This window comes from Eleutherodactylus coqui, chromosome 2, assembly GCF_035609145.1.
Source record: "Eleutherodactylus coqui strain aEleCoq1 chromosome 2, aEleCoq1.hap1, whole genome shotgun sequence".
In the NCBI taxonomy this organism is placed as follows: Eukaryota; Metazoa; Chordata; class Amphibia; order Anura; family Eleutherodactylidae; genus Eleutherodactylus; species Eleutherodactylus coqui.
The window spans coordinates 217,058,975-217,085,736 of NC_089838.1; the positions used below are offsets into that span (position 1 = coordinate 217,058,975).

General features: G+C 41.8%; 1 protein-coding gene across 1 annotated transcript; it reads right to left on the reverse strand.

The window, feature by feature from the left end:
• Positions 1 to 5,969: 5,969 nt before the first annotated feature.
• FOXB1 (forkhead box B1) lies at positions 5,970 to 7,779 on the reverse strand. Its single transcript, XM_066589955.1, has 2 exons — positions 7,380 to 7,779; positions 5,970 to 7,164 (listed from the first exon to the last, which is right to left on the reverse strand). The coding sequence occupies exon 2, from the start codon at positions 7,140 to 7,142 to the stop codon at positions 6,174 to 6,176; it is 969 nt and encodes a 322-aa protein (XP_066446052.1). The 5' UTR covers positions 7,143 to 7,164; positions 7,380 to 7,779; the 3' UTR covers positions 5,970 to 6,173.
• Positions 7,780 to 26,762: the final 18,983 nt, after the last annotated feature.

Consider the following 26,762-nt stretch of genomic DNA (forward strand, 5'->3'; position numbering starts at 1 on the left):
GGTTCTATTGACGTGCAAGTTCTGTGCATCTGGACAACACACGGAACTCACACGTGAAGATCACTTGTGTAAATACAGCCTAGGGGCGGCTTCACACAGGCGTCTTTGTATTAGCATTTGTGCACGCAAACACAGAGAATAGAGACCATTGTTTGCAATGGGTTCGTTCTCACTATTGCATTCACAAAAAGGAAAACACAGCATGCTCTGCTTTAGGGCTTATTTACATGAGCGTGTATATCGACCAGTGTTTTCACGTCCGGACGATATACACTTCCATCTGAGCAGTGCTTCCCTTCCCTCCCCCTTACCACCTCTCTCCTCCCCTCTGAGTGGTTTGCAGTGGGAGTGGGTGGGGCAGGGGGGGAGCTAAGCTCCCTCCCCGCCCCCTGTCCATAGCCAGCAATGGGAGTGGGCGGGACAGAGTGGATCTTAGCCCTGCTCCCTCCAATTGCAAGCTCCAGAGTGGAGGAGAGAGGCAGAGAGTCAGTGAGGGGGAGGGAAGAGCTTAGATGGAAGCGTATATTCGCCGGCCGTGAAAACGCCGGCCGATATACGCTCGTGTAAATAAGACCTTAGTGTACATTTGCGCACCAAAGGTCCCATAGGAGCCTCTAGGGAAGATGCAAAAGCGCACACGATACCTGCATAATTGCGCAATACGCTATAAATTTTGCTGGGACGCAACACAATGGCAATTTGGCCTAATAGTCTTTTAAGACGGGGCTTGGCTGTGTCCCACACCCATGTCAACGATCGTGGTCTGTGCAAAAAGTACAGTAAAATGCACATATATACGTGCAATAGCGTAATGTTCAAAATCAATGCGCTATTGTGTGTGTATTGCAATTACGCTCATATGAAACTACCCTAAAACATTTCTTTTTGGTCCAATATGATGTACATGGGTACCACAGCTGGGGGCAATATTCATCCACATTAGCAGTTTCCATGTGATGCAGGTAATATGTCCAATGAATACCAGCAGCACCCCTTATTATTAAGGCTACCTTCACACGAGCGTCTATATGCAGCCAATTATCCGTGTAAATACACCGAGCCAGCTGAATGAATGCATTGAATCCAATGCATTCTTTCTGATGCCCGGCGTATTTACGCAGGTAAATAGCTGCGTATAGACTCTCGTGTGAAGGTAGCCTTAAGCTTGTATACTATGCACAGGTGGTTATTTCGTTTTTTGTGGAGGATTTTTGCCAAATTCCCTGTGAATACAGAATTCCGTGTACTGGTATTCATTATAGCAAATACCAGAGTTCCCAGTATGAATGCTGCTAAGCTCCATGAAATTTCAGAAACACATCCCAACCGCAGTACTTCATCCTTTTCTATTGTTTTGGATACATTTCTCTCTGACCACAGCACTTCATATTTTTACTATTTTCATCCACAAGTTTAATTCATGCATGTCTACTTTCAAGCAGCACCTCCTATGTGATTATAACAATGATCCTTCCATAGAAGCTATAGCAGCTTAGTGACCTATTTGTGTTTGTTACTGAGAACATTACAGGATCATCCTCATGGTTATATACATAGACTAGTCTCTACACAAAACGAGCAAATTCACGTCGCAGCTGCTTTATTCTGCATGCTCTAGCAACCATAGACCTGTGTGATTATCAGGCTATAAAGGGTTAGAATAATGATCCAGTTACACATCTGATATTGTTACTTCAAGGGGGAGACGTTTACCAAATAACATGTACTTTTGGAAATAGTTGTTAAATATTGTGTATTTGAGAATAGGTCTAATAGTAACATAAATAGTAGTAAGTCTATTTATTGCAGCTCATGATGAACTGGAGAATGCACTGGTTCAAGTCTAGACTAATTAGAGAATTGACAAAGAAGCCACACCGCACAATCACCTTTATATATAAGACGAAAATCATTCCAGCCTGTTCTAGATCCACGGTCATGTAATCAGACACCAACTACATCAGGGAAATGCAGTCATTTCTCCCATGTTCTCTATTTTCCCATTTAAACAATTTCATGTGTCACACAGGTTATTGTCCCAGTGTTTGTGTAAGGGGAAAAAACAAATTAATTATAAGTTCCGTAGGTGTGATTATTTCTGTAGGATACACTGCAAAGTGTACATAATGGTGTCTCGCCTGTTTATATCAAGCTTTTACATTTCATAGGAAAGAGGTTAAATTAAATTTGAAAAAGCACATATTACACTAGATATCATTCTGATAAATAACAGGAAGTGACTATAAACTATTCCCTCTACTACCATACTAACCCTGATACAATGTAAGCATTAAATGAATGCATTTGGAGTAAATAGTCTACATAAATAAACTATATATATATATATATAGATATAGATATAGATATATATATATATATATATATATATATACATACACACACACACACTATATATATATATATATATATATATATATATACACATACATACATACAATGCAGTTGACCGACGTGAACATGCAAAGTCAGTGCAAGAACTTTGGACAAAATGCTGTGTTTTTAGTGTTGTATGTCAGTCAATTTACTAATAGATAGATAAGATAGATAGATAAGATAGATAGATAGATAGATAGATAGATAGATAGATAGATAGATAGATAGATAGATAGATAGATAGATAGATAGATAGATAGATAGGAGATAGATAATCGTTTATATTTTAGAATAGTGTACCTCCATTCTATCATTTATTTAATTCTGCACTTGCGATGCTCTTTAATCTTTAGCCAACGCTAACCGAATGCAAATACATATTTTTCATTCCAGGAACACACTTGTAAATAAAACAAATAAAAAAACAGTATAATTTAGAACTCGACCGATCTGAATAGTATAAATGTGAACATTAAAAAGAGTTTTTATTGTTTTTTTCTTTCCTGAAAAACTTTACGGATCTGTCAGGCAATTGGTGGCTGTAAAAGCTTTACACTGTCTTTTTTAACAGAGGATGCCAATATAACTTGCACTGTAGTGCAAACAAATCCTAAAAGAAGGCGAGATAACATGAATTTAAATTCCAAAGGGGTCCCTGTGCTGGTTTCCTAGTGCACCAGTCAGTAATGTGTTTGTGGGAATTCAGTCTTTTTGTCTGTAAGAGGGGGAAAAAGCTAAATCTACATCGGTGGCCCAGTCTAGGTTTGCCATTCTTTAGGGTTTCTATTGATGTGAATGAAGTGGCCTGGACCTTTTATTTGATCTACTCAATTGCATAAAGTGACAGAATTCTAATATATTTGTTTAATGCTCTTCAATAGGATTTCACTTTCTAACTTGCAAATAAAGCGCAGATCTTCGAATGTGTTATCTACTCTTGGCACAGGGACATATTTCATATAACACTGCCACTGTTTTCAGCAGAATTTAAGAAGGTTTTTCAAATCAAAAGTTGGATATAAAGAAACAGATGTGAAGTTAGTGTGAATTCCTATAGTGAGATCTGAGTCTATTGTAAGTGCACTGCAGGAGGTCCTGAGGGTCTATTTTCCATGCTGTAATTGAAACATATTAATTAGGTAATTTGTTGTTAGTTGGGTGAAAACAAATAATGGACTCAGAAAAGACTGACATGGGGTGTTCTGGGATTTTTCTTTTTTATTCTTGCTGTTTGATTTATTATTGCATTATAAGGCCCATTTACTGTTTCTCATACCATCAAATGGTTAAACTGCTCCCATGCAAACTTTTACAGCTGTTAACATTAAATATATCTTTTACATTTGCACTATAAGATTATTTTATTTATGGTAATTATTTATCTCCTACTAAGTTTGGGATCTTTTTCTTACAAACCCTAAAAGTGTTTATTGACTTTGGCCGTGAGCCACTGATGAGGATTAAAAAAAAACAAAGCTGTTGATTCATTCAACCGTCAAGCTACTTACTTGTTGATAAGCTTGAAATGAAAGTCTTTTTAAACAGAACAACAGTTTTGTTACTGATTTTTTTCACGTTTTCACTTACTTTTACAATTAAGTACATCGAGCATGTTTTGTATATTGCTTATCCAATAACATGTGTTGTAAAAGCTCAAGCGTGTTACAGAAACTTCCAGAAAGGTGCAAAACATATTTTTTTTAAATACTTTTTTCTATATTTTAGATTTTAAAAATGACCAAAATTATCCGTTTCAGCCCGTAGTGAAACTAAACATTCTTATGTGAAAGAAAAACAACCACACCTTATGTATTACAATAGAGCACTCTGTCAACGTGTCGCAAGTGACGCTTTAGGATGTCATACTTATTACTGTTACATAGTTTCATGTTATATCTCACTGATCTATGGTTGAACTTAATGAGAGAGATGAAGGGGGAATTAAAAGTGCACTAATTCTTATTTGCCTCAGAAGAAAGTGACTGAAAAGAAGCAGATACTTATTTCTGGAGATATACGGTTATCGACAGTCATATAACTGTGTTCTATTTACTGAAAATGGATATGTGTCAGTCTCATGCTTTCATCATACTTGCATATGTGTATTCTTTGCAGTGTTGTTTGCATTGATTTGTTTCTTGTTTTGTGATGACATTGACACAATAACATATTTTACATCCATTTGGAATTATAGACAGTTGTATACAATTTATAGTGATGTATTGCTCAGTAAATGTTCTCTTCTATTAACTTAATTATGGCCATTAAGCCTAGCTAGAAGAGTTTTATAGCCATGAACTGGTTCTTAACGAAGTGTATTACTAGACACACCTGTTAAGACTCTAGCAAGTTATACTGCATTCAGTTCTGCCCTGTACAATCCTCCCTTGAGTTATTAAATATGCAAATACTCTGAGCTCAATAGCTATCTACATTTGATTTAATTAAGGTGATGAAATGTACAACTTGTGGCCACTTATCTACCTATAAGCACAAATTAGATAAAATAACTAACGAAAGATTGCACACATTGATACGTACTCACACATACACAACTAGGAGGAAACAAACCGACTCAACCTATCCTATAAAAAACTAATATAAACACAGACCATCATTTTGAAATAACATTTTAATGAGAAAATATTATTTGGACGACTAGGTTCATAATTTAACAGTGACACTTATTTTTTGTAGTCTGACATACACACATGCTGTGAATAATAACATCAATAAGCAAATGCCATGCCTTCTGTACAACAAGGAGACTGAGTGGTCATTTCTTTACAGCTCAGATGACAGTAGGGTCATTTGTAATTAACTGAAATTCACCACACAGCAACAGTACATTTTTTGGATTTTTTTAAAAATAATTTTTTTTTTTAGCAAATCGCCTAAATTATAACTAAAAGTAGGTCAAATAAAAGTGCATCAAACACATTTTATGTTCATCCGTATTCACAAACATTTACAATACTTCTCTGATTTGGGTGGGGGTGAAAAATCTGTGTTTCCAACATAACTAGGGATATGACCTCTACCCTTGAAAATAAATATATAAGCAATTTTCAATTCAGTGACATCAACTGATCATTTTCTAGTGCCTTGAGATTAATACTCACAATTGACAGCCAACAAGTACAGTGAATGGTTTGCTTCCTAAATTCTATATGTACATTAGGGCAGCATAAGTGTAAACATTTTGTTTCTTATCAGGTTGCATGATTAAATATAGTATGCTTGCTTTCAGTGTTAGTTACGGTTGAAACTAATTAGCATTATTTAATATCATACCTGTGCATATACATAGCAAATGTAAGCAAACTATGTCAAGATGTTAAATCTGGTCAAAACAATCATGCAGTTTGTCTCTAAATAAAGAAGACTGGCTAATACTGCAATGCAGGTTCGTAATGTTTTAGGCATCTTATAGTCATTACGAGATGCTTTAAATGCGTTTGTCTGTTTTCATAATTTTTGCTAATATAGACATGTGCTCTTAAAATATGTTACCTGAAAATGCCTGCCCTTTAGTTTTGAAATACATTGAATAAAAGATGTGCAAAAGTGTCTTTAAGAATGGCATTGCTATACAGAAAAAACATTTTCAAATGTGTGAACTCATGAACAAGAATACAAAATATCATATTGGATGAACAGCTAACAAAGCTCACAAAAAGTTTTAACCTCCTTGCTGGAATGAGTCTTTTTCTTTGAGAAGAAGAAAGGTAAAGTGAGTAAACTTTGGAGAAATGACTTGCGCTGCAAAGTCTGTCAAGCTAGTGCACAGCCACTGAAAGTAGGGCAGTGGGTGGGCTGGTGAGAGTTTCACTAGGTGTTGCAGGGCTACTTTGGCTGGTTCCTGTTTGGGGAGATGTTGGACTCAATGATGGAGAAGAGTTCGACAAAATTGCTGGGATATGTGTTGGGAGTGCTGGAAGTGTTGGCACAGCTGCTGGTGTAGGTTTGATAGGAACTGGGATAGCGGGCAAAGTCTGTCCTCCGTGGCAAAGTGGCTTGATGGGCACTCCATAAGCACTCACACTGTAATCACTGTTAGCCATTGATATAGGTGTAGTAGTGTCTATCATACTAGAACTGTACATGTGAGGCCAACCAGTGCCAATAGAGCTGCCAACTGTAGTCAATTGGTTGTGGAGAGGATAGGCAGCTGACATTGGTGGCATTGTGGAAAAGGCAAGTCCTCCTGGCATTTTATATTCTCTGGCAATAATATTCTCAATAGCAAAGGGATGTTTAAAGCTGGATGTTTGTGAGACCCCCAGGTTATATGTGGACATCTGTGGCAAATGGGTACCAGAGGCAGCCAAAGCACTAAGCCTAAGCTTTGCTTGTTGCTGCAGGTACTGTGCAGCATCTGATGGCTTAGTAGGTGCAAGATGGTCCGATTTCATTACCTTGAACCTCTTCCTACGCCTTAGGAAACTACCATTTTCAAACATGTCACCACAACTTGGATGAAGTGCCCAGAAACTCCCCTTGCCAGGCTGATCTGGTCTCCTTGGGATCTTGATGAAACAGTCATTGAAGGACAAGTTATGTCTCAGAGAGTTCTGCCATCTTTGAGTGTTTTCTCTGTAGTAAGGAAATCTGTCCATGATGAATTTGTAGATTTCACTCAGGGGCAGCATCTTCTCCTGGGAACTTTGAATAGCCATAGCCGTCAAGGAGATATAGGAGTAGGGGGGTTTTTGATCACTGTATGTGTTTCTTCCTGGTCGAGGCATCTTCAGTATGGTCACAGGTAATCTATATGTAATTAAGGAGAAGTGACCAAGTCAGATTTTCAGATAATATAACAACTACAGATGTAAACCATTATCATATACATGACTGAAGCAACTATAATTCATTATCAGTATTAAATCATGACTATATTCTACCTTAGGTTGAGTTTAGTAAGTCTTTACATCACTTTTCTATACATTATAAAGAGCAGAGAAAATATAATATCAACATCATACCTTCAACTTTCTTGTTATAAGTTGACACTCTGCATCCGGAAAGTAGCAGCAAAACAAAAACAAAATCCACAAGACTTTCTAGTATTTCAGGTCTTAATTCAATTTCTATCCAGCCTGGACCCTTCTTGGATAAACTCTGATCCTCTTCTTAGCATCAGGAATAAGCTCCTTTTCTGAACAGCAGTTGAATGGAAGCCGGGAAAGTATTTCTCCTTTGCTGGGTGGGAGATAAGCTAAGTAGTTGTGTCCATGTCCTTCCTCAAACCATCTGATAGTTTTATGTGGTGACATGAACAGAAAAGACCCCTGTAGAGGCGCTTCATTAATGTGCCACTTCTTTGCTATCATATGACAATCGCCTTGGGAGGAGGAGGAGGGAGGGAGCAGAGGAGAGGGAGAGTAGAGAGGAGGGGGCGTGGGGGAGAGAAAGGAATAATCTGGTTTCATTTACACCTATTTACATGGACACCTTGGGCCAATAGAAATCATTTCCATTTGAAGACAAGGCAAGGGGTGAAAAGGCTCAGCAACCGGAATTGAAGTGTGATGGTACCCAGTAACAGTGTGTGTGAAGGTATGCACAAACCTTCCTGTGTGCATTGCAGGGAGCTTAGTCTGCAATTCACACTTACAAATGGAGCTACTGAGCAGTGGGATGTTTGACATGGAAATTGCTTGGCTGTGGTATTCTGTTTGTTCTATATTGTTATCTGATTTGTATTGTTAGCTAACTTAAGGCAGCGCTTTTACTTTTTAACAAGAGGGGGAGGGCACTTATTCTGAGGCCAACTAAAGTAATTCACTGAGTTTTACTTAATTTTACTTTTTAGATGTTGTGTTTGTGTTATTATAGAAAACGTATAGATATACATCCATAGGAAAATCAGAGACATTGATATGTAAGTATTATCTTGTTGTTATTATCGCTCTCATGTGCATTATGTGCTGTATTTTTTTCTTAACTATGAAATTGACAAATATTGTTGCGAACTTTGCATTTATCTTTGTCCGTTTGTTTGCATAATATCTAGCTGTGTAAATTGGATTATGAATATTATCGAACATTTGGATAAATAAACTTTTTGGAACACGTGTGAGTTTGTTAGAATAATTTTTTTATGACTCGTTACACTGTTTTAACTAGTTAATTCAAATGTCATGTCAAACTTCAACAAGTGTGTATTAACCCAAATGTATGCAAATTATGGTAGTCATATAGCAGACACATAGTGTACTAATATGAAATGAATGGTAATGCAAATGATCAAAATCCAGCTCTAATACTAGTGTAGCATTTAATGTAACATAAGCTAATATGTTATAAAACAGGACAGTTAGACAGAAAGCAGTGGTCTATGAGGGGTGTAAGAGCAATTGATTAGATTTCTCTGCAATCCCGTTCTAAATCCCAAGGAATGCCATTGATAGTCCCTAATCATTCAAGCTCATAACAACATTGTACACTAAACAGCTGCTAAGCAGCCAGATGTGAGGGCTTTAAGACACACATTACAACTTAACAACAACAGACGTGTTAATGACATCTCTAATGCAAATGCAAGAATGTATCTAGTTACTCAGTGTCATAGATAAGATAGCATAAGAGAAAATGCATTGAAAGAGAAAAATATCCACAGCAACAATATATATATATATATATACATCTTCATAAAACAATTACATCACAGAATGATAATCCTCGTATGTGTGTGCCTGTACGCTTCTGCATGTGTGTGGGAAGAATTCATCACTGTCTCTGCTTCATCTCCGCTGCTTGCTTCGTGTCACCCTCCCTCTCCTTACAGTGTGACACTCTGTGAATCTCCTGCTTCTCGGAGATAGAAAGGGTGATTACTATGATATTAATCACAAGTATCTTGTCATTCTGGCTATTCCAGCTGAAAAGAGTTGCTTGTTGAAATACTTACAATAGACATAATCATTTTGTTTCAAAATAGATCAGATATGAAATATTGCTCAGACTTTGTAACAATAAACTAACAATTGTCCAAAAAAAACTATATAATTTTTCATTATATTTCATTCAATTTTTAACTGTTCATGCAGCATTGACGAACAGTATGTTCCCTACATTAAAAAACCATTACTTATCTTCAAGGCAAAAGCACAAAAATATCTGTCAAACTGAAACAGCACGTAATATAAGAATGTAAAGGACTTTGATCAATCATTAGCATTCACTTTAATACCATAGATGTAACAAGTGGTTTTTAACAGTTAGATGAATGCAAAGAAAATTGTTTAGTCTGTGGCCGCCTTGAGGAACTTCAGTTGGAGGTGATTTGTCCCTATTCTCCAGGAAAGAACATGATGAACAGCAATAATGGCCAATATTGATAATAATATTAACAACAACGCATTTTACCTTATAAGTATGTTTTTTGTATTACTTTGAAATATCAACACTACGTTGTTAAGGCATCACTAACACTTTGTGGGGGGTTATAATGTAGTAGGTTTGCCTGCAGTCCTATGTAAAGTAATAGCTAACACAATTATGGTCACTTTTTTGTTTGTTGAAAATATGGATCACAAAGTGCAAAATGACAAACCTGATCCGACGTAATCTGCAGGTCTTCATTTTGTTATTTAATAATCTGTTAAGGCAATTTTCTTTCATTTAAAAAATAGCAAATTTAGGGAAAAGTACAAAAACAACCAACCTGTAGTATCCGCACCTCAATTTTATATATATGTATGTGTTTTATATACATGTACATATATATTATGCATACAATACTACATATAATATATACAATGTATAAATGTATATTCTTCACAACTGAAAAGAGTTCTCATATATATACATATGTATGCATATATACACACACACACACACATATCTATATCTAGAGATATATATATATATATATATATATATCCATCTATATCCATCTATATATATATAGATATATAGATATATATAGATATAGATATATATGTACACAGACATACACACATGCTCACTATATGAGTACTCTTCAGTTTTATACATTATACACTTTATATGTTAGAATATTGGTAACACAAAGTAGCAAGTACATTTTTTCTATTATTGATAAAAAATCAACTCATTAAGTTTTAAATAGCAAATTGTTGACATCTCAAACAAAAATTTCTTAAATATTAAAAGTAAATAATGCTAAGTGTGCTCAATGAGATGACAAAACTGTGGTCTAATTCATAACATATAACATTAATAAATTGCGCACTTTAAGCAGAATTATTGAATTCCATATTTTTTTCTCTTATAATATAAAGCCATATACTAGTCTATGAAATTTGATACATAAAAAAAAAATATTTTTTTACATTTCCATCTATAGTACAATTGTGTAATTTACAAAAGTCTAACATTCGTAATTATTTAGAATATCAATTTTAAAAAATCCTGTTCCCCTGAATTATTATTGATTCTGCGGGAAAATATACCTATATGATTTTAATTCCTAAGCTTCTTCTTGCCATCGCTCTACTTTTCGAGAAGTTTTAAGACAGAGTTGTACATATATGATTATCATTGGAATAAACTCTCTACAATCTCATCAATAATAGTATTTTATCGCAATACCTCCTTAGGAGCAGGACTGTTTCTGGTTTATAGGACTATATTATTAGCGTTAAACATTTTGCACATCTTATTTTTTTCCTTTTGCAACATTTTAGTGTGTTTGCTGGGTGTAAATTATCTTTCAAATGTGGTATCTTTAAGCCCAGAGGGCTTTGCGCAATTAGATGTAGTTCAACAAAAGATATGTTGGGACAAGCAAAACATTAATGACAGTTTTCCTTGCTGACCAATAAATCACCAAATCGTTACTTAAACACGATGAATTTAGGAGATTAAACAATTTCATTAATATTGAAATAGCTGCTGTGATTCAGATTAGTTACTTGGAATGCAGAATCACGTTTCCCAATATTAACAGAAGCACTTGAGCACTAACACAATATGACCTTCTAAATTCAGTTAAAAAAGAATTCATTTACAGAAAGCCTAGCCTATATTTTTATAAAATAATAATTCCCCTTTACGTTATTAACTAGTAAAATCCCAAGCAGGTATATATATATATATATAATTGCACTGCAGACCCTCTAGTAGAAATGGGTTAATGCATTACATACGCAGAAATGATCAGTGACTACCATGTCTATGGATAAAAGGAGATCATAAGACTAAAGGATTAAAATATATTAACTCGCCGTAGAATTACAATCACTTTTCATCTGGGAGGGTTTAATTGAATGTTTTAATTTATTTATATTATTAATACTTGTTAATAATAAATTAAGGGGATTTTTATTGACTTTTCAACACGTTTATATTTTTTATTTCTGATTTAAGTTGTTTTAATATATTTTATATATTTCTAAAAACAGAAAACTAATGCAAATTGCATGTGTATATTTTTGTATTTGTAAATATGTTGCAATATTTCAGTATTATCGATGAATCTACTTTTTTTTTCACAAACACTCTAGTACAGATAATTCAGTTTTCGTTTCTCATGCACGTTTACTTAAAGCACGAAAATAAAATCCCTAGCAATTTCAAAAAAATTAACTTATATGGTAAGTGACAAATTCACTTTACAGTAGTTATAAGTTGACAGTGATACCGTAATGACTAACATCCAATAATGAACATTTTTTCAAAAGTCTCATTCGATAACAATAATTACATGGAATGTTTTCAGCTGAAAGTAATGCAGAATTATAACCTTTTTCTTGAATAAGACATAATAATGGGATATCTATCTAAAATGCTATAGTAAATAGGCACATATTAAGCTTTTAATTTCATTCTTTTAATGATATAAGCCTGGCTGTGCATTGGGAACCACAATTCAGTGCAACTCGTTGCTCTCCATAATAGAATGAATAGGATGTGAAATGTGTGTACTGGGTGTCTTTTAAAAGTGAACTTATCTCCTTGTAAAGAAATGCAACACAAATAAAAAAAAGGGCTTTCTAGAGACTCATTTAAATAAGGAGATCCAACTGTTGTTGGGAAAATGGAATAAAATACACATAAGTCAATTATATCAATGTGCAAAGCAAATGGGAATCTTCTTCAAACCAAAGCTATTCAGCCTTTCCATCACGATGTGTAAAGCTCAGCTTTCTGCTTGAAAGGACTGCAATAGACTCCTGTTTTCCCCAAAAGCAGGACCCCACACGTTTACAGGTTTGGTAATAATTTATGCTAATTTCCCTTCAATAAATCCACAATTTGTTTCAGTAGCATGCAGCCTGTTCAGATGGCCAAGGGAGAGGGGCATAAAAGTGGCTAACACAATATTGGTTTTCATCCTGTATGTTTTCAATGCAGGTGTGAGCATATTGTGAGCCCAGGATCTATCCTTTAACTTCAGCGAAAACTAAAATAGACTAGCCATCCTTTTCAAACACATGTTAATATTTACAATATAGAAATGGGGAGATGTTAAGCAGCTTCTTAGGGTCTCCTAGGCTTCAAACAATACACAGATCCAAACCAGATTTCTCAACTTGAAAGTATCCCCCATGCATTTCCAGTTAAGTCCTAGATTATATTTTATGAACTTACTTGTGCTCCCTCTGTTTACTTATTGACACTGAAAAGGGAGCTGATAGAATTGGGTTTGGGGACTGGTTTCTTTTGTTGTACTTGAAGGTTTTTGAGTTTACCGAAGTGATTTCACTGCCTATGGGAACTAAGAGCATGGACCAAACCCTTTGTTGCAGAACACTATTTAACAAATATACCACACTGCTGTGAGAAGCTACTTATCTTTCATTTAAATGGAGCTTTGCTGTTTAGCATAATCTCTACGTCCCATCAATGACCAGTGTTTCTTCCATACTGCAAATTTCTTGAAATGTACTTGTGTGAGGTAAATACAGTAGATTTAAGGGAAAACAGCAAGTATTCATGAACGTAGTTTTTCTTGAAGAATAGATAGAGACATCACTTTGGGGTAGATTGTGCTTATTTATATTAAGTTATATCTTGCTAGAGATACATAGTAACAATTTGTATATAATATACATAATGTGCGTACCAATTATTTTATGAACATTTATGTGTATATTTTATGTTCTTTTGTATCATTTTTCATAATGGAATGTGCTGCTTTACTCATTAAAAGGGTTGTCTAGTTACAGAATAACATTGCTGCTATAGCTTCAACTGTCTTAAAGTACCAAAAAATGCAGTATTTATCTATCTTCTGCAGTTGCCCTGCTGTCCTCCTGGGGATTGTTTTGAAAGGTGACATTGGAGGAAGTCACCTGATAACTGCAGCCAATCAGAAGCTGCAGTAACACCGCATGTTGTCCTGGCGTCAGTGCTTGCATCCTGGGTACCATGATGCCAGGAGTTCAGAATGGTGATGCTGGAGCCTGTGATTGGCTGCAGTGGTCAGGTGACTTCCGCTGACATCATCTTCCAAAACAATCACCGGGAGTGGGGGCAACAGCGCTGGATCTCTGAGGCAGAGGACAGGTAATTACTGTTGTATTTGTTATTTTAAGACAGTTGGATCTATAGCAGCAATGTTTGGAGATAAGAAAACAACCCCTTTAAGGTCCATGTCATTGTAAGCCTAAGGGCTCATTCAGACGAGCGTGTTTTGGTGCGTACTTAGGTGCGTACATATGTCCGCACCTAGGTACGAGCAAAAGCACGCGTGAACACAGCTGCGTGCTTGTTGTCAGTGGAGCCGCGTCTGCTGCCGGCGGCTCCATTGAAAACAATGCTCTGCCGGTCCCCTGCATTCTTTTCCAGGGAAGGGCTTTACATATTAGCCCTTCCCTGAAAAAGAAACATTTTAGTGCAAAACAAAAAAAGAATAAAAAAAACTTACCTCTCCGCCGCTGCTGTGACCCCCGCGGGCATGAAGAACACATCTGCCGCATGCGGCAGATGTATCCTTCACCCCCGCTAGTTAAAAGAATTCCCTTCTGCTACATCTGCCACATCTGTGGCAGATGTAGCAAAAGGAATTCTTCAATTCTCAACCGCAGCTGTCACACATGACAACTGCGGTAGAGAATCCTGCTGTTGGCATCCTGTCAATGGCTTTTCAGGTAAGGGCTTCATAAGCCCTTCCCTGAAAAGCCATTTAAAATAGTGCAAAAAAGAAAAAGAAAAACAATTCTCACCTCCCTTCAGCTGCCGGGGCTCAGCCGCGACTTCTAGCGCTGTCCCCGGCTCTGTAGTTCTGAGCTATCAGCAGCCGGGGATTTAAAATCCCCGCCTGCTGGTAGCTCTGATTGTGGTTGGCTGAATTGCTTCAGCCAATCACAATCAGAGCTACCAGCAGGAGGGGATTTTAAATCCCCAGCTGCTGATACCTCAGCAGCGCTACAGAGCCGGGGACAGCGGCAGAAGTCACCGCTGAGCCCCGGCAGCTGTTAGTGGCTTTGCAGGGAAGGGCTTCATAAGCCCTTCCCTGAAAAGCCTTTTAAAATAGTGAAAAAGATAGATCAGCGGTTCAGCACCACAGTGCAGGGGACAGCGGGAGAAGACGCGGCTGTGCCCCGGCAGCTGAAGGGAGGTGAGTATCTATTTTTTTTGTTTTTTAAATCACTTTTAATTGATTTCCAGGGAACGGGTTATATGTAAAGCCCTTCCCTGAAAAACAATTCAGGTGTGCCACAGACCATTGTCTTCAATGGAGCCGCCGCCAGCAGCAGCGGCTCCATTGAAGTGAATGGCTGCATTTTTTTTTTTTCGCCAAAATTTTTCCTTTTCAGTTAAGAGCCTATATGTTAAGCTCTTCCCTGAAAAACAATTTGGTGGTGCCAGCAGACCATTGTCTTCAATGGAGCCGCCGGCAGCAGAAGCGGCTCCATTGAAAAGAATGGCTGCATTTTTATTTTTTTTTACACTAAAATCTTTCTTTTTCAGGGAAGGGCTTATATGTAAAGTCCTTCCCTGAAAAGGAATGCAGGGAGCCAGCAGGTCATTGTTTTCAATGGATCCGCTGGCAACAGCCGCGGCTCCATTGAAAACAATGTGTGCATTCCCTATGGTGCACGCATGTCCAATCTTTGCAGGCACGCACCTGCAAAGTACGGACATGTGCACACACCATAGGGAATGCAGTGTTGTAAATACAAGCGTGTTTTGGTGCGTGCGTATGCACGCACCAAAACACGCTCGTCTGAATGAGCCCTAAGGGTGCATTCACACGACCGTATATCGGCTGGGTTTTCACGCCCAGCCGATATTTGGCGTCTCTCTCTGCAGGGGGAGGAGGCTGGAAGAGCCAGGAGCAGTGCTCTGAGCTCCTGCCCCCTCTCTGCCTCCTCTCCATGCCCTCTCCGCCCCTCTGCACTATTTGCAATGAGAAGAGGCGGAACGGGAGTGGGGCCAAATTCTGGGAATTAGCCCCACCCTCGTCCCACCTCTCCTCATTGAAAATAGTGCAGGGGGGTGGAGAGGAGGCAGAGAGGGGGCGGGAGCTCAGAGCACTGCTCCCGGTTCTTCCAGCCTCATCCCCCTGCAGAGAAAGACGCCATATATCGGCTGGGAGTGAAAACCCAGCCGATATACGGTCATGTGAATGCACCCTCAATGAGACAAAATGTTGTTTATTGTATCTCCTATTATATTTTATTTTTCATTTAAAATGAGAGATTTTGCTTTGTGCTATAACATTCTGCACGTTGACACATTCTTGCATATTCACCCACATATTTTATGTTTTTTTAAGATATAATAAATATTATTACCAACACAGAGTGAAAAGATGATTCTGTACCTTCCACTGCATGCAGCTGCACTGGTATATGGAATTATTACTTGTCACACTACCAGGGACAATCTTTGTTGCTTCCCCAGCTTTTCCTTTCAATCTTTCAATGTAGGTAGGTAATATTTGTTGGTGATAAATGAAAGGCCTTATTTTTATGATTTCTAAGGAAATAATGGAAAAATACAAGACATTAAAGACATTCTAGATTAGAGAATAGCTTTCACACAGCAAGAACGTATTGCATTACAAACCCCAGCTCACCCTAGAGTACAAGCTATGGTATAGTGTTAGGCCATGTTCACAAAGGGTGGATTTGCCGTGCATTTTATGTGGATTTTCCATGCCGAAAATTTGTAGCATTTCCTTGTGTAAAAAATACATGGCTACTGTGGTAGATTTGTTGTATATTTTGCTGCAAATTATTTACATATTTTCTGTATGGAAAATCTGCTGCAGTAATTTGCTTTCCCCAAATTCGTTACTGTTGTGGATTTGCTGCAGATTTTGGTACAGATTTCAACCTCTCAATTGAAATTTTTGGAAAAATCTGCTCGTTTCTACACCAAATCTGCTATTAAGCTTTTGAGCAGATGAATGTCTTTGCGCAGGTTTTTTTCAAAAAATGGCGAATAGAACCCATTGATTTCAATTGATTAGTTCTCATGAGCACATTTCTCATTAGCAATCTTGGCGTGTGGGAAAAGACAGGACTTGCCCTATCTTTCTGCATTTTATGCAGAAAGCCATCATAGAAGTCTATTTTATTTGACTTTAAATAGCCATTCTATTCCACGGAAAGGGAGTATCATGCATGTGTGAACTGGCATTGCAATTGCCTGAAAATTGCCATCTCCAAACCTTGTTTATGTGCAAATAAGCTCTGTTGCTGTAAGCGTTTTTGCGCAAACATTCGTCCCTCGAAGTCCTAAAATTGATCTACTGCGGATTTAAATGCCACACCACAAGTCAACTTCTGCTCTGACTTAGTGCAGAATTTTTTTAGCAGCATGTGCATGAGATTTTGAAATTCTTGTCCACATTGTTGCTATTGTAAATGCTGTGGATTTTCTGTGCAGAAATTTTGTGCAGAAATCCATGGCAAATCCGTCCTGTGTGATCATGGCCTTAGAATTCTAAAAAAAAATTTATGCGCGGCCTACTGATAGCCCTGGGTTCACGCATTAAAAAACGCACACAAAAAGCTATCGATGAGAAGCTTTCACTGATTGCCAAATTAGAGCTAACAGTGAAACTCTTACAAGCAAAATAAAACATTGCCAAACTCTCATCAGCTAGAGCAGAGCTGAAGCTGTTGCTCAACTCTAGATTTAATAAAAAAACAGCTCCATTTTAAGCACAAGATATACGCCCAGGGCAACAGGGGCAGCAAGCTTATGTCCGCACTGATTAAAAAAGCTCAGGCAAAAAAACAGATTAGGGCTATCAAATCCCCCACGGGTGAGACTCTGACCACCTCGAAAGATATTGCGGAGGAGTTTCAGAGGTTTTATACAGGCTTATACAACCTCCATAACGCCCAGAAGCCGTCCCCTTTGGGGAATCCCACAGCGCAAATTGACGAGTTCCTCAGGCGGATTGATATGCCGCGCCTGGGCCCGAGTGAGGCTTCCTCCCTGGTCGCACAGGTCACACAAGATGAGGTCGAGGCGCTGATAGTCTCCAGTCCCCCCAACAAAAGTCCGGGCCCAGATGGTCTACCGGTACAGTATTATAAAGCCTTTCTCCCAATACTACAACCTAAATTAACAGCCTTGTTTAACGACTTAATGGGGGGGGGCATCCCTGCCGAGGCAATCCCAGGAAGCCCACATCACCTTGATCCATAAGGATAACAAGGATCCGGAATTGTGTGGGAGCTACCGCCCTATATCTCTTATCAATCTAGATATGAAATTGTGGGCCAAGCTGCTAGCGAAAAGATTAGAACCCTTTATGCCCACTTTGATTGATGTGGAGCAGGCCGGCTTTATCAGAGGGAGGGAGGGGAGAGATAATTGCCTCAGACTCCTCCTTGCGGCTAGGTATGCACAAAATCATAGGATACCCCTTGCCTTAATAGGTACGGATGCCGAAAAGGCTTTTGATAGGGTTAATTGGCTCTACATGGAGAGAGTACTGCACCACTTTAACCTACCAGCGCAGTTTACGAAGGCAATTTTCTCTCTCTACGCATGCCCCCATGCAAGACTTAAAATAAACGAGATCCTCTCTCCTCCCTTCCTCATAAGAAATGGCACTCGGCAGGGGTGTCCCCTATCTCCCTCCCTCTTCATCTTGTCCTTGGAGCCCCTGCTTCTGAGGGTCAGGCAGGACCCGGGAGTGAGGGGTCTCTGTATTGGAGACCAGCAGCTATCAGCCGCAGCTTTTGCGGACGATATCGCATTCCTAATTACCGAACCCCAGAAGAGCCTACCCAGACTCTCAGAGTTACTTGAGGAGTTTGGCGCGATCTCTAATTTCAAGATTAACTTTGCAAAGTCAACGGCTCTGAACATCTCCATACCCTCAAAACAATATGACATATTGAGAAACAACTCACCCTTCTCATGGTCATCCTCCTACCTGGAGTACCTCGGTATTAGACTAACCAAAAAGGCCGAAGATTTATATAATTCTAACTTCATTCCGCTCATCGACCAGGTCAAACGTCTTCTCAAATCATACGACATCCCTTGTGTGTCTTGGTTTGGGAGGAAAAACATTATAAAAACATATATCCTACCTATTATATTGTATAAGATCAGAATGCTTCCCATTCACCTCCCTACCAAGTTCTTCAAAATGATACGGTCGGTCTTTTCGGCTTTCGTGTGGAGGCAGAGGAGACCAAGGCTGGCGCACAGCTTAATGATCAGAAGGCGCACTGAGGGAGGTATAGACCTCCCTAATCTCTATGATTATTATTGCGCTTCCCATCTTAGATACTGGTGGGATCTTTCGCACCCTGAGAGTGATAAACTACTTACAAAAGTGGTGGAGGGCTGTGGTAGGTCCCCTTTGATGGAGGCCCTGTGGTTTCCAGTGAGTTCACACTACCGAGCCAAGACGTTTAACCCACTCCTCAGAGGCCCGTGCGAGATATGGGACAAGCTTAGAGAGGTACTTGCCCCAGCTCCCTCCCCCATTCTCCCCCTGTCCACCATTCCCAAGATCCTTAATACACAGCTAAGCCTAAACTCGGCCTCAGTCTGGAGAAAATTCAAATCATTCTCAATAGCCAACATACAGTCGCTAGCCCACCTCACACCTCCCTCGATCCTCCAAAAACTACTTCCATCGGAGCAGTTATCCTTTCTAGAGTCAGCCCAAGTAACTGGCATCTTCAAAGAGTTCTTCAAATCGCATAAATCCACTAGACCTCTCACATCTTTTGAGAGGGCTTGGTCAGAAAACAAACCCTCCCACAAAAAAATCTCCCTCGTACGCAAAAACTTCATCGCCTCCCACCAACCTTATAAACCAGCATTCCTCTCTTCCTGGGAGGGCGAGCTGGGTATCCGACTTACAGCCGAGGAGACCAAATCGATTTTAAACACCTCCTTTGGTCTTTCTCCATGCGTGTTAGCCCAGGAGGCTCACTACAAACTATTAGTTAGGTGGTATCGGACCCCTCAATGGCTACATCAACATAAGCTCTCCTCCCAGGAAGTCTGCTGGAGATGCAAAAGGGATGTAGGCTCATACCTGCATATCTGGTGGACCTGCCCGGTTGTGGTCCCCTTTTGGAAGGGAGTTGGAAAAGTCATACAGAAAATTGCGCCAAATATCTCCATCTCCCCAGACCTGGTTTTCCTTTGGAGACCATTCAAGCACTTCCATCCCATAAGAAATAAGTTGATCGCCCTACTACTGGACGCCGCCAAATCCTTAATCCCTTTGGCTACAAAATACCGCACCAACGATGGCTCAATGGAGGGAGAGAATTGATAATCTAAACTCTCTAGAAGAGTTACACAGCTGGTCGAACAACACCTATGATAAGTTCATTCTGACATGGGCTCCCTGGCGTGAGGCGAGACTTGAGGCGGTGTGGGACGATTGAGACGTAGTCCCTATTCCCCTGGACCGTGACGGTCGGTTCACCATATTTACCTTCTTTCCTCTCCCCTCTTCTCTGCCCTGGTTTTCCCCCTTTTCCTTCCCTCCCCCCCCCCCCCTCGCCCCTTCCTTAAGTTTATGTTGATATTATAGTTGATTCCTCTCGGCCTTGTGTAAGTGTAATGTAAAGAAGATCACGGAAGAAGAATTTGATTAGAGGTTACACAATTTTGCGCTTTCTGTATTGCAAAAGACGGTGTAGGCCATGTTAACCAGAGACAGTTACATATGTTTTTGATCCCCGTGGTACGGGCGCTTGTACTCTCTGGTACAATAGGCTTTTGATATTTGTTTGTATCGTGATACTTTGGCATGATATGTTAAAATCACAATAAAAATTTGATTTGGGAAAAAAAAGAATTCTAAAAAAAATTGCAGTTGACTATAAATAATGAATCAGTTTGAGTACATATGAAGAAATAGTCACATACTACAGAGGCAGATTCAAAGTGATTTAAGTTATTAGCCCCTTACCAACCATCATAATCAATATACATTTAATTTGGCTTAAAAATGCAATGGAATTTGTCAGGATTGTGATGTGTGAACAGCAGTTTTCCAGAGGACAGCAGATAAACCTACTTACAAATTTATCTCTGTTACATTTATAAATAAGAGTACTGAAAATAAAATGTAATCACTTAGTGACCACTAGAGATGAGCGAACGTACTCGTCCGAGCTTGATATTCGTGCGAATATTAGGGTGTTCGGGATGCTCGTTACTCGTAACGAGCACCACGCGGTGTTTCGGTTACTTTCAGTTTCCTCTCTGAGACGTTAGCGCGCTTTTCTCGCCAATTGAAAGACAGGGAAGGCATTACAACTTCCCCCTGTGACGTTCAAGCCCTATACCACCCCCCTGCTGTGAGTGGCTGGGGCGATCAGATGTCACCCGAGTATAAAAATCGGCCCCTCCCGCGGCTCGCCACACATGCCTTGTGACTTAGCTGAGGGAAAGTGCTGCTGCTGGTGCTGCTGTAGGGAGAGCGTTAGGAGTCAGTGTAGGCTTCAAGAACCCCAACGGCCCTTCTCAGGGCCACATCTACTAGTGTGCAGTACTGTGTTAGCACAGTATTTTTTTTTTTTTGTCCAAAATTGGATCTGCAGAGCATTGCGCCCAGCAATAGGGACAGAAGTGGGGGTTAGGCAGGGAGAGTGTTAGGAGTTAGTGTAGGCTTCAAGAACCCCAACGGTCCTTTCTAGGGCCACTTCTATCCGTGTGCAGTACTGTCCAGGCTGCTGTTAGCAGTGTTGCATTTTTTTTTTTCTTTTCTCAAAACCGGCTGTGCAGAGCATTGCACCCGGCATTAATACTACAGGGATAGAATTGTGAAGGCAGGGCCAGAAGACATTTATTATTCATTGAATACACGCAGTGGGGTCTTCCCTTTGCTAAAAAGGAAAAAAATTATATTTGGCCAGCCTGTGTCAGTCCTAAGGTCTCCGTGTACGTGTGTGCTGCGTGTACAACGTACAAAAATCAGACGCAACCAGCTACGCTTTACTGCAGGCTTGCGCCATTGTCTTTCCTGACTGGCAAATACCTGCTCTGCTAGAGTTAATAACTCTGCTACACTATACTTGTGTGACACTTTTTGAGGGCCACACTACAGTTCTAAAAGTTATTGTTCATTGAATATACGCAGTGGGTCCTTCCCTTTGCCAAAAAAGAAAAGAAATTATATTTGGCCTGCCTGTGTCAGTCCTAAGGTCTGCGTGTACGTGTGTGCTGCGTGTACAACGTACAAAAATCAGACGCAACCAGCTACGCTTTACTGCAGCCTAGCGCCATTGTCTTTCCTGACTGGCAAATACCTGCTCTGCTAGAGTTAATAACTCTGCTACACTATACTTGTGTGACACTTTTTGAGGGCCACACCACAGATATTAAACTTCTTGTTCATTGAATATACGCAGTGGGTGCTTCCCTAAGCTAAAAAGGAAAAGAAATTATATTTGGCCTGCCTGTGTCAGTCCTAAGGTCTGCGTGTACGTGTGTGCTGCGTGTACAACGTACAAAAATCAGACGCAACCAGCTACGCTTTACTGCAGCCTAGCGCCATTGTCTTTCCTGACTGGCAAATACCTGCTCTGCTAGAGTTAATAACTCTGCTACACTATACTTGTGTGACACTTTTTGAGGGCCACACCACAGATATTAAACTTCTTGTTTTTCATTGAATACACGCAGTGGGGTCTTCCCTTTGCTAAAAAGGAAAAAAATTATATTTGGCCAGCCTGTGTCAGTCCTAAGGTCTCCGTGTACGTGTGTGCTGCGTGTACAACGTACAAAAATCAGACGCAACCAGCTACGCTTTACTGCAGGCTTGCGCCATTGTCTTTCCTGACTGGCAAATACCTGCTCTGCTAGAGTTAATAACTCTGCTACACTATACTTGTGTGACACTTTTTGAGGGCCACACTACAGTTCTAAAAGTTATTGTTCATTGAATATACGCAGTGGGTCCTTCCCTTTGCCAAAAAAGAAAAGAAATTATATTTGGCCTGCCTGTGTCAGTCCTAAGGTCTGCGTGTACGTGTGTGCTGCGTGTACAACGTACAAAAATCAGACGCAACCAGCTACGCTTTACTGCAGCCTAGCGCCATTGTCTTTCCTGACTGGCAAATACCTGCTCTGCTAGAGTTAATAACTCTGCTACACTATACTTGTGTGACACTTTTTGAGGGCCACACCACAGATATTAAACTTCTTGTTCATTGAATATACGCAGTGGGTGCTTCCCTAAGCTAAAAAGGAAAAGAAATTATATTTGGCCTGCCTGTGTCAGTCCTAAGGTCTGCGTGTACGTGTGTGCTGCGTGTACAACGTACAAAAATCAGACGCAACCAGCTACGCTTTACTGCAGCCTAGCGCCATTGTCTTTCCTGACTGGCAAATACCTGCTCTGCTAGAGTTAATAACTCTGCTACACTATACTTGTGTGACACTTTTTGAGGGCCACACCACAGATATTAAACTTCTTGTTTTTCATTGAATACACGCAGTGGGGTCTTCCCTTTGCAAAAAAGCGAAAACATTATATTTGGCCTGCAGGCTTGCGCCAATTTATTTCCTGCCTGGGAAATCAAATCACTGGTAATACAGCATGCTGAGGGGTAGGGGTAGGCCTAGAGGACGTGGACGTGGCCGAGGACGCGGAGGGCCAAGTGAGGGTGTGGGCACAGGCCGAGCTCCTGATCCAGGTGTGTCGCAGCCGACTGCTGCGCGATTAGGAGAGAGGCACGTTTCTGGCGTCCCCACATTCATCGCCCAATTAATGGGTCCACGCGGGAGACCTTTATTAGAAAATGAGCAGTGTGAGCAGGTCCTGTCCTGGATGGCAGAAAGTGCTTCGAGCAAGCTAACATCCACCCACAGTTCTGCGCCGTCCAGTGCTGCAAATCCGAATCCTCTGTCTGCTGCTCCTCCTTCCTCCCAGCCTCCTCACTCCACTACAATGACACATGCTCAGGAGCGGGAACACTCCCAGGAACTGTTCTCGGGCCCCTGCTTAGATTGGGCAGCAGTGGTTCCTCTCCCACCAGAGGAGTTTATCGTCACTGATGCCCAAACATTCGAAAGTTCCCGGGGTCCGGGGGAAGAGGCTGGGGACTTCCGCCAACTGTCTCAAGAACTTTCTGTGCGTGAGGACGATGACGATGAGACACAGTTGTCTTGCAGTGAGGTAGTAGTAAGGGCAGTAAGTCCAAGGGAGCAGCGCACAGAGGATTCGGAGGAAGAGCAGCAGGACGATGAGGTGACTGACCCCACCTGGTGTGCAACGCCTACTCAGGACAGGTCTTCAGAGGGGGAGGCAAGGGCATCAGCAGGGCAGGTTGCAAGAGGCAGTGCGGTGGCCAGGGGTAGAGGCAGGGCCAGACCGAATAATCCACCAAGTGTTTCCCTAAGCACACCCTCGCGCCATGCCACCCTGCAGAGGCCGAGGTGCTCTAAGGTCTGGCAGTTTTTCACAGAGACGCCTGACGACCGACGAACAGTGGTGTGCAACCTTTGTCGCGCCAAGATCAGCTGGGGAGCCACCACCAACAGCCTCACCACCACCAGCATGCGCAGACATATGATGGCCAAGCACCCCACAAGGTGGGACGAAGGCCGTTCACCGCCTCCGGTTTGCACCGCTGCCTCTCCCCCTGTGCCCTAACCTGCCACTGAGATCCAACCTCCCTCTCAGGACACAGGCACAACCGTCTCATGGCCTGCACCCACAGCCTCACCTCCGCTGTCCTCGGCCCCATCCACCAATGTCTCGCACCGCACAGTCCAGCCGTCGCTAGCGCAAGTGTTGGAGCGCAAGCGCAAGTACGCCACCACGCACCCGCACGCTCAATCGTTAACCGTCCACATAGCCAAATTTATCAGCCTTGAGATGCTGCCGTATAGGGTTGTGGAAACGGAGTCCTTCAAAGCTATGATGGCGGCGGCGGCCCCGCGCTACTCAGTTCCCAGTCGCCACTACTTTTCCCGATGTGCCGTCCCAGCCCTGCACGACCACGTCTCCCGCAACATTGTACGCGCCCTCACCAATGCGGTTAGTGGCAAGGTCCACTTAACTATGGACACGTGGACAAGCACAGGCGGGCAGGGCCACTACATCTCCCTGACGGCACATTGGGTGAATTTAGTGGAGGCTGGGACAGAGTCAGAGCCTGGGACCGCTCACGTCCTACCCACCCCCAGAATTGCGGGCCCCAGCTTGGTGGTGGTATCTGCGGCGGTGTATGCTTCTTCCACTAAAGCACCCTCCTCCTCCTCCTCAACCTCTATCTCGCAATCTAGATGTGTCAGCAGCAGCAGGACGTCGCCAGCAGTCGGTGTCGCGCGGCGTGGCAGCACAGCGGTGGGCAAGCGTCAGCAGGCCGTGCTGAAACTACTCAGCTTAGGAGATAGGAGGCACACGGCCCACAAACTGCTGCAGGGTCTGACAGAGCAGACAGACTGTTGGCTTGCGCCGCTGAGCCTCCAACCGGGCATGGTCGTGTGTGACAACGGCCGTAACCTGGTGGCGGCTCTGCAGCTCGGCAGCCTCACGCACGTGCCATGCCTGGCCCACGTCTTTAATTTGGTGGTTCAGCGCTTTCTGAAAAGCTACCCACGCTCGTCAGACCTGCTCGTAAAGGTGCGCCGGCTCTGCGCACATTTCCGCAAGTCCCACACGGACGCTGCCACCCTGCAACATCGCTTTAATCTGCCAGTGCACCGACTGCTGTGGGACGTGCCCACACGGTGGAACTCTACGCTCCACATGTTGGCTAGGCTCTATGAGCAGCGTAGAGCTATAGTGGAATACCAACTCCAACATGGGCGGCGCAGTGGGAGTCAGCATCCTCAATTCTTTTCAGAAGAGTGGGCCTGGTTGGCAGACATCTGCCAGGTCCTTCGAAACTTTGATCAGTCTACCCAGGTGGTGAGCGGCGATGCTGCAATCATTAGCGTCACCATTCCTCTGCTATGCATCTTGAGAAGTTCCCTGCAAACCATAAAGGCAGCCGCTTTGCGCTCGGAAACAGAGCCGGAGGAAGACAGTATGTCGCTGGATAGTCAGAGCACCCTCCTGTCTATATCTCAGCGCGTTCAGGAGGAGGAGGAGGAGGATGAGGAGGAGGGGGAAGAGACAGCTTGGCCCACTGCTGACGGTACCCATGCTGGTTGCCTGTCATCATTTCAGCGTGTATGGCCTGAGGAGGAGGAGGAGGAGGAGGATCCTGAAAGTGATCTTCCTAGTGCGGACAGCCATGTGTTGCGTACAGGTACCCTGGCACACATGGCTGACTTCATGTTAGGATGCCTTTCTCGTGACCCTCGCATTCAACGCATTCTGGCCACTACGGATTACTGGGTGTACACACTGCTCGACCCACGCTATAAGGAGAACCTTCCCAGTCTCATTCCCGAAGAGGAAAGGGGTTCGAGAGTGTTGCTATACCACAGGACCCTGGCGGACAAGCTAATGGTAAAATTCCCATCCGACAGCACTAGTGGCAGAAGGCGCAGTTCCGAGGGCCATGTAGCAGGGGAGGTGCGTAGATCGAGCAGCATGTACAGCCCAGACAGTGCAACAGTCATTAAGGGCCTGGCCAGCTTTATGGCTCCCCAGCAAGACTGTGTCACCGCTCCCCAGTCAAGGCTGAGTCGGCGGGAGCACTGTAAAAGGATGGTGAGGGAGTACGTAGCCGATCGCACGACCATCCTCGGTGACGCCTCTGCCCCCTACAACTACTGGGTGTCGAAGCTGGACACGTGGCCTGAACTAGCGCTGTATGCCCTGGAGGTGCTTGCTTATCCTGCGGCTAGCATCTTGTCGGAGAGGGTGTTTAGTGCGGCTGGGGGAATCATCACAGATAAGCGTACCCGCCTGTCAACCGACAGTGCCGACAGGCTAACACTCATCAAGATGAACAAAGCCTGGATTTCCCCAGACTTCTCTTCTCCACCAGCGGACAGCAGCGATACGTAAGCAATACGTATGCTGCACC

Coding starts and splice junctions, on each gene's coding strand:
- FOXB1 (XM_066589955.1), bottom strand. CDS start 7,142: ATGCCTCGACCAGGAAGAAACACATACAGTGATCAAAAACCCCCCTAC.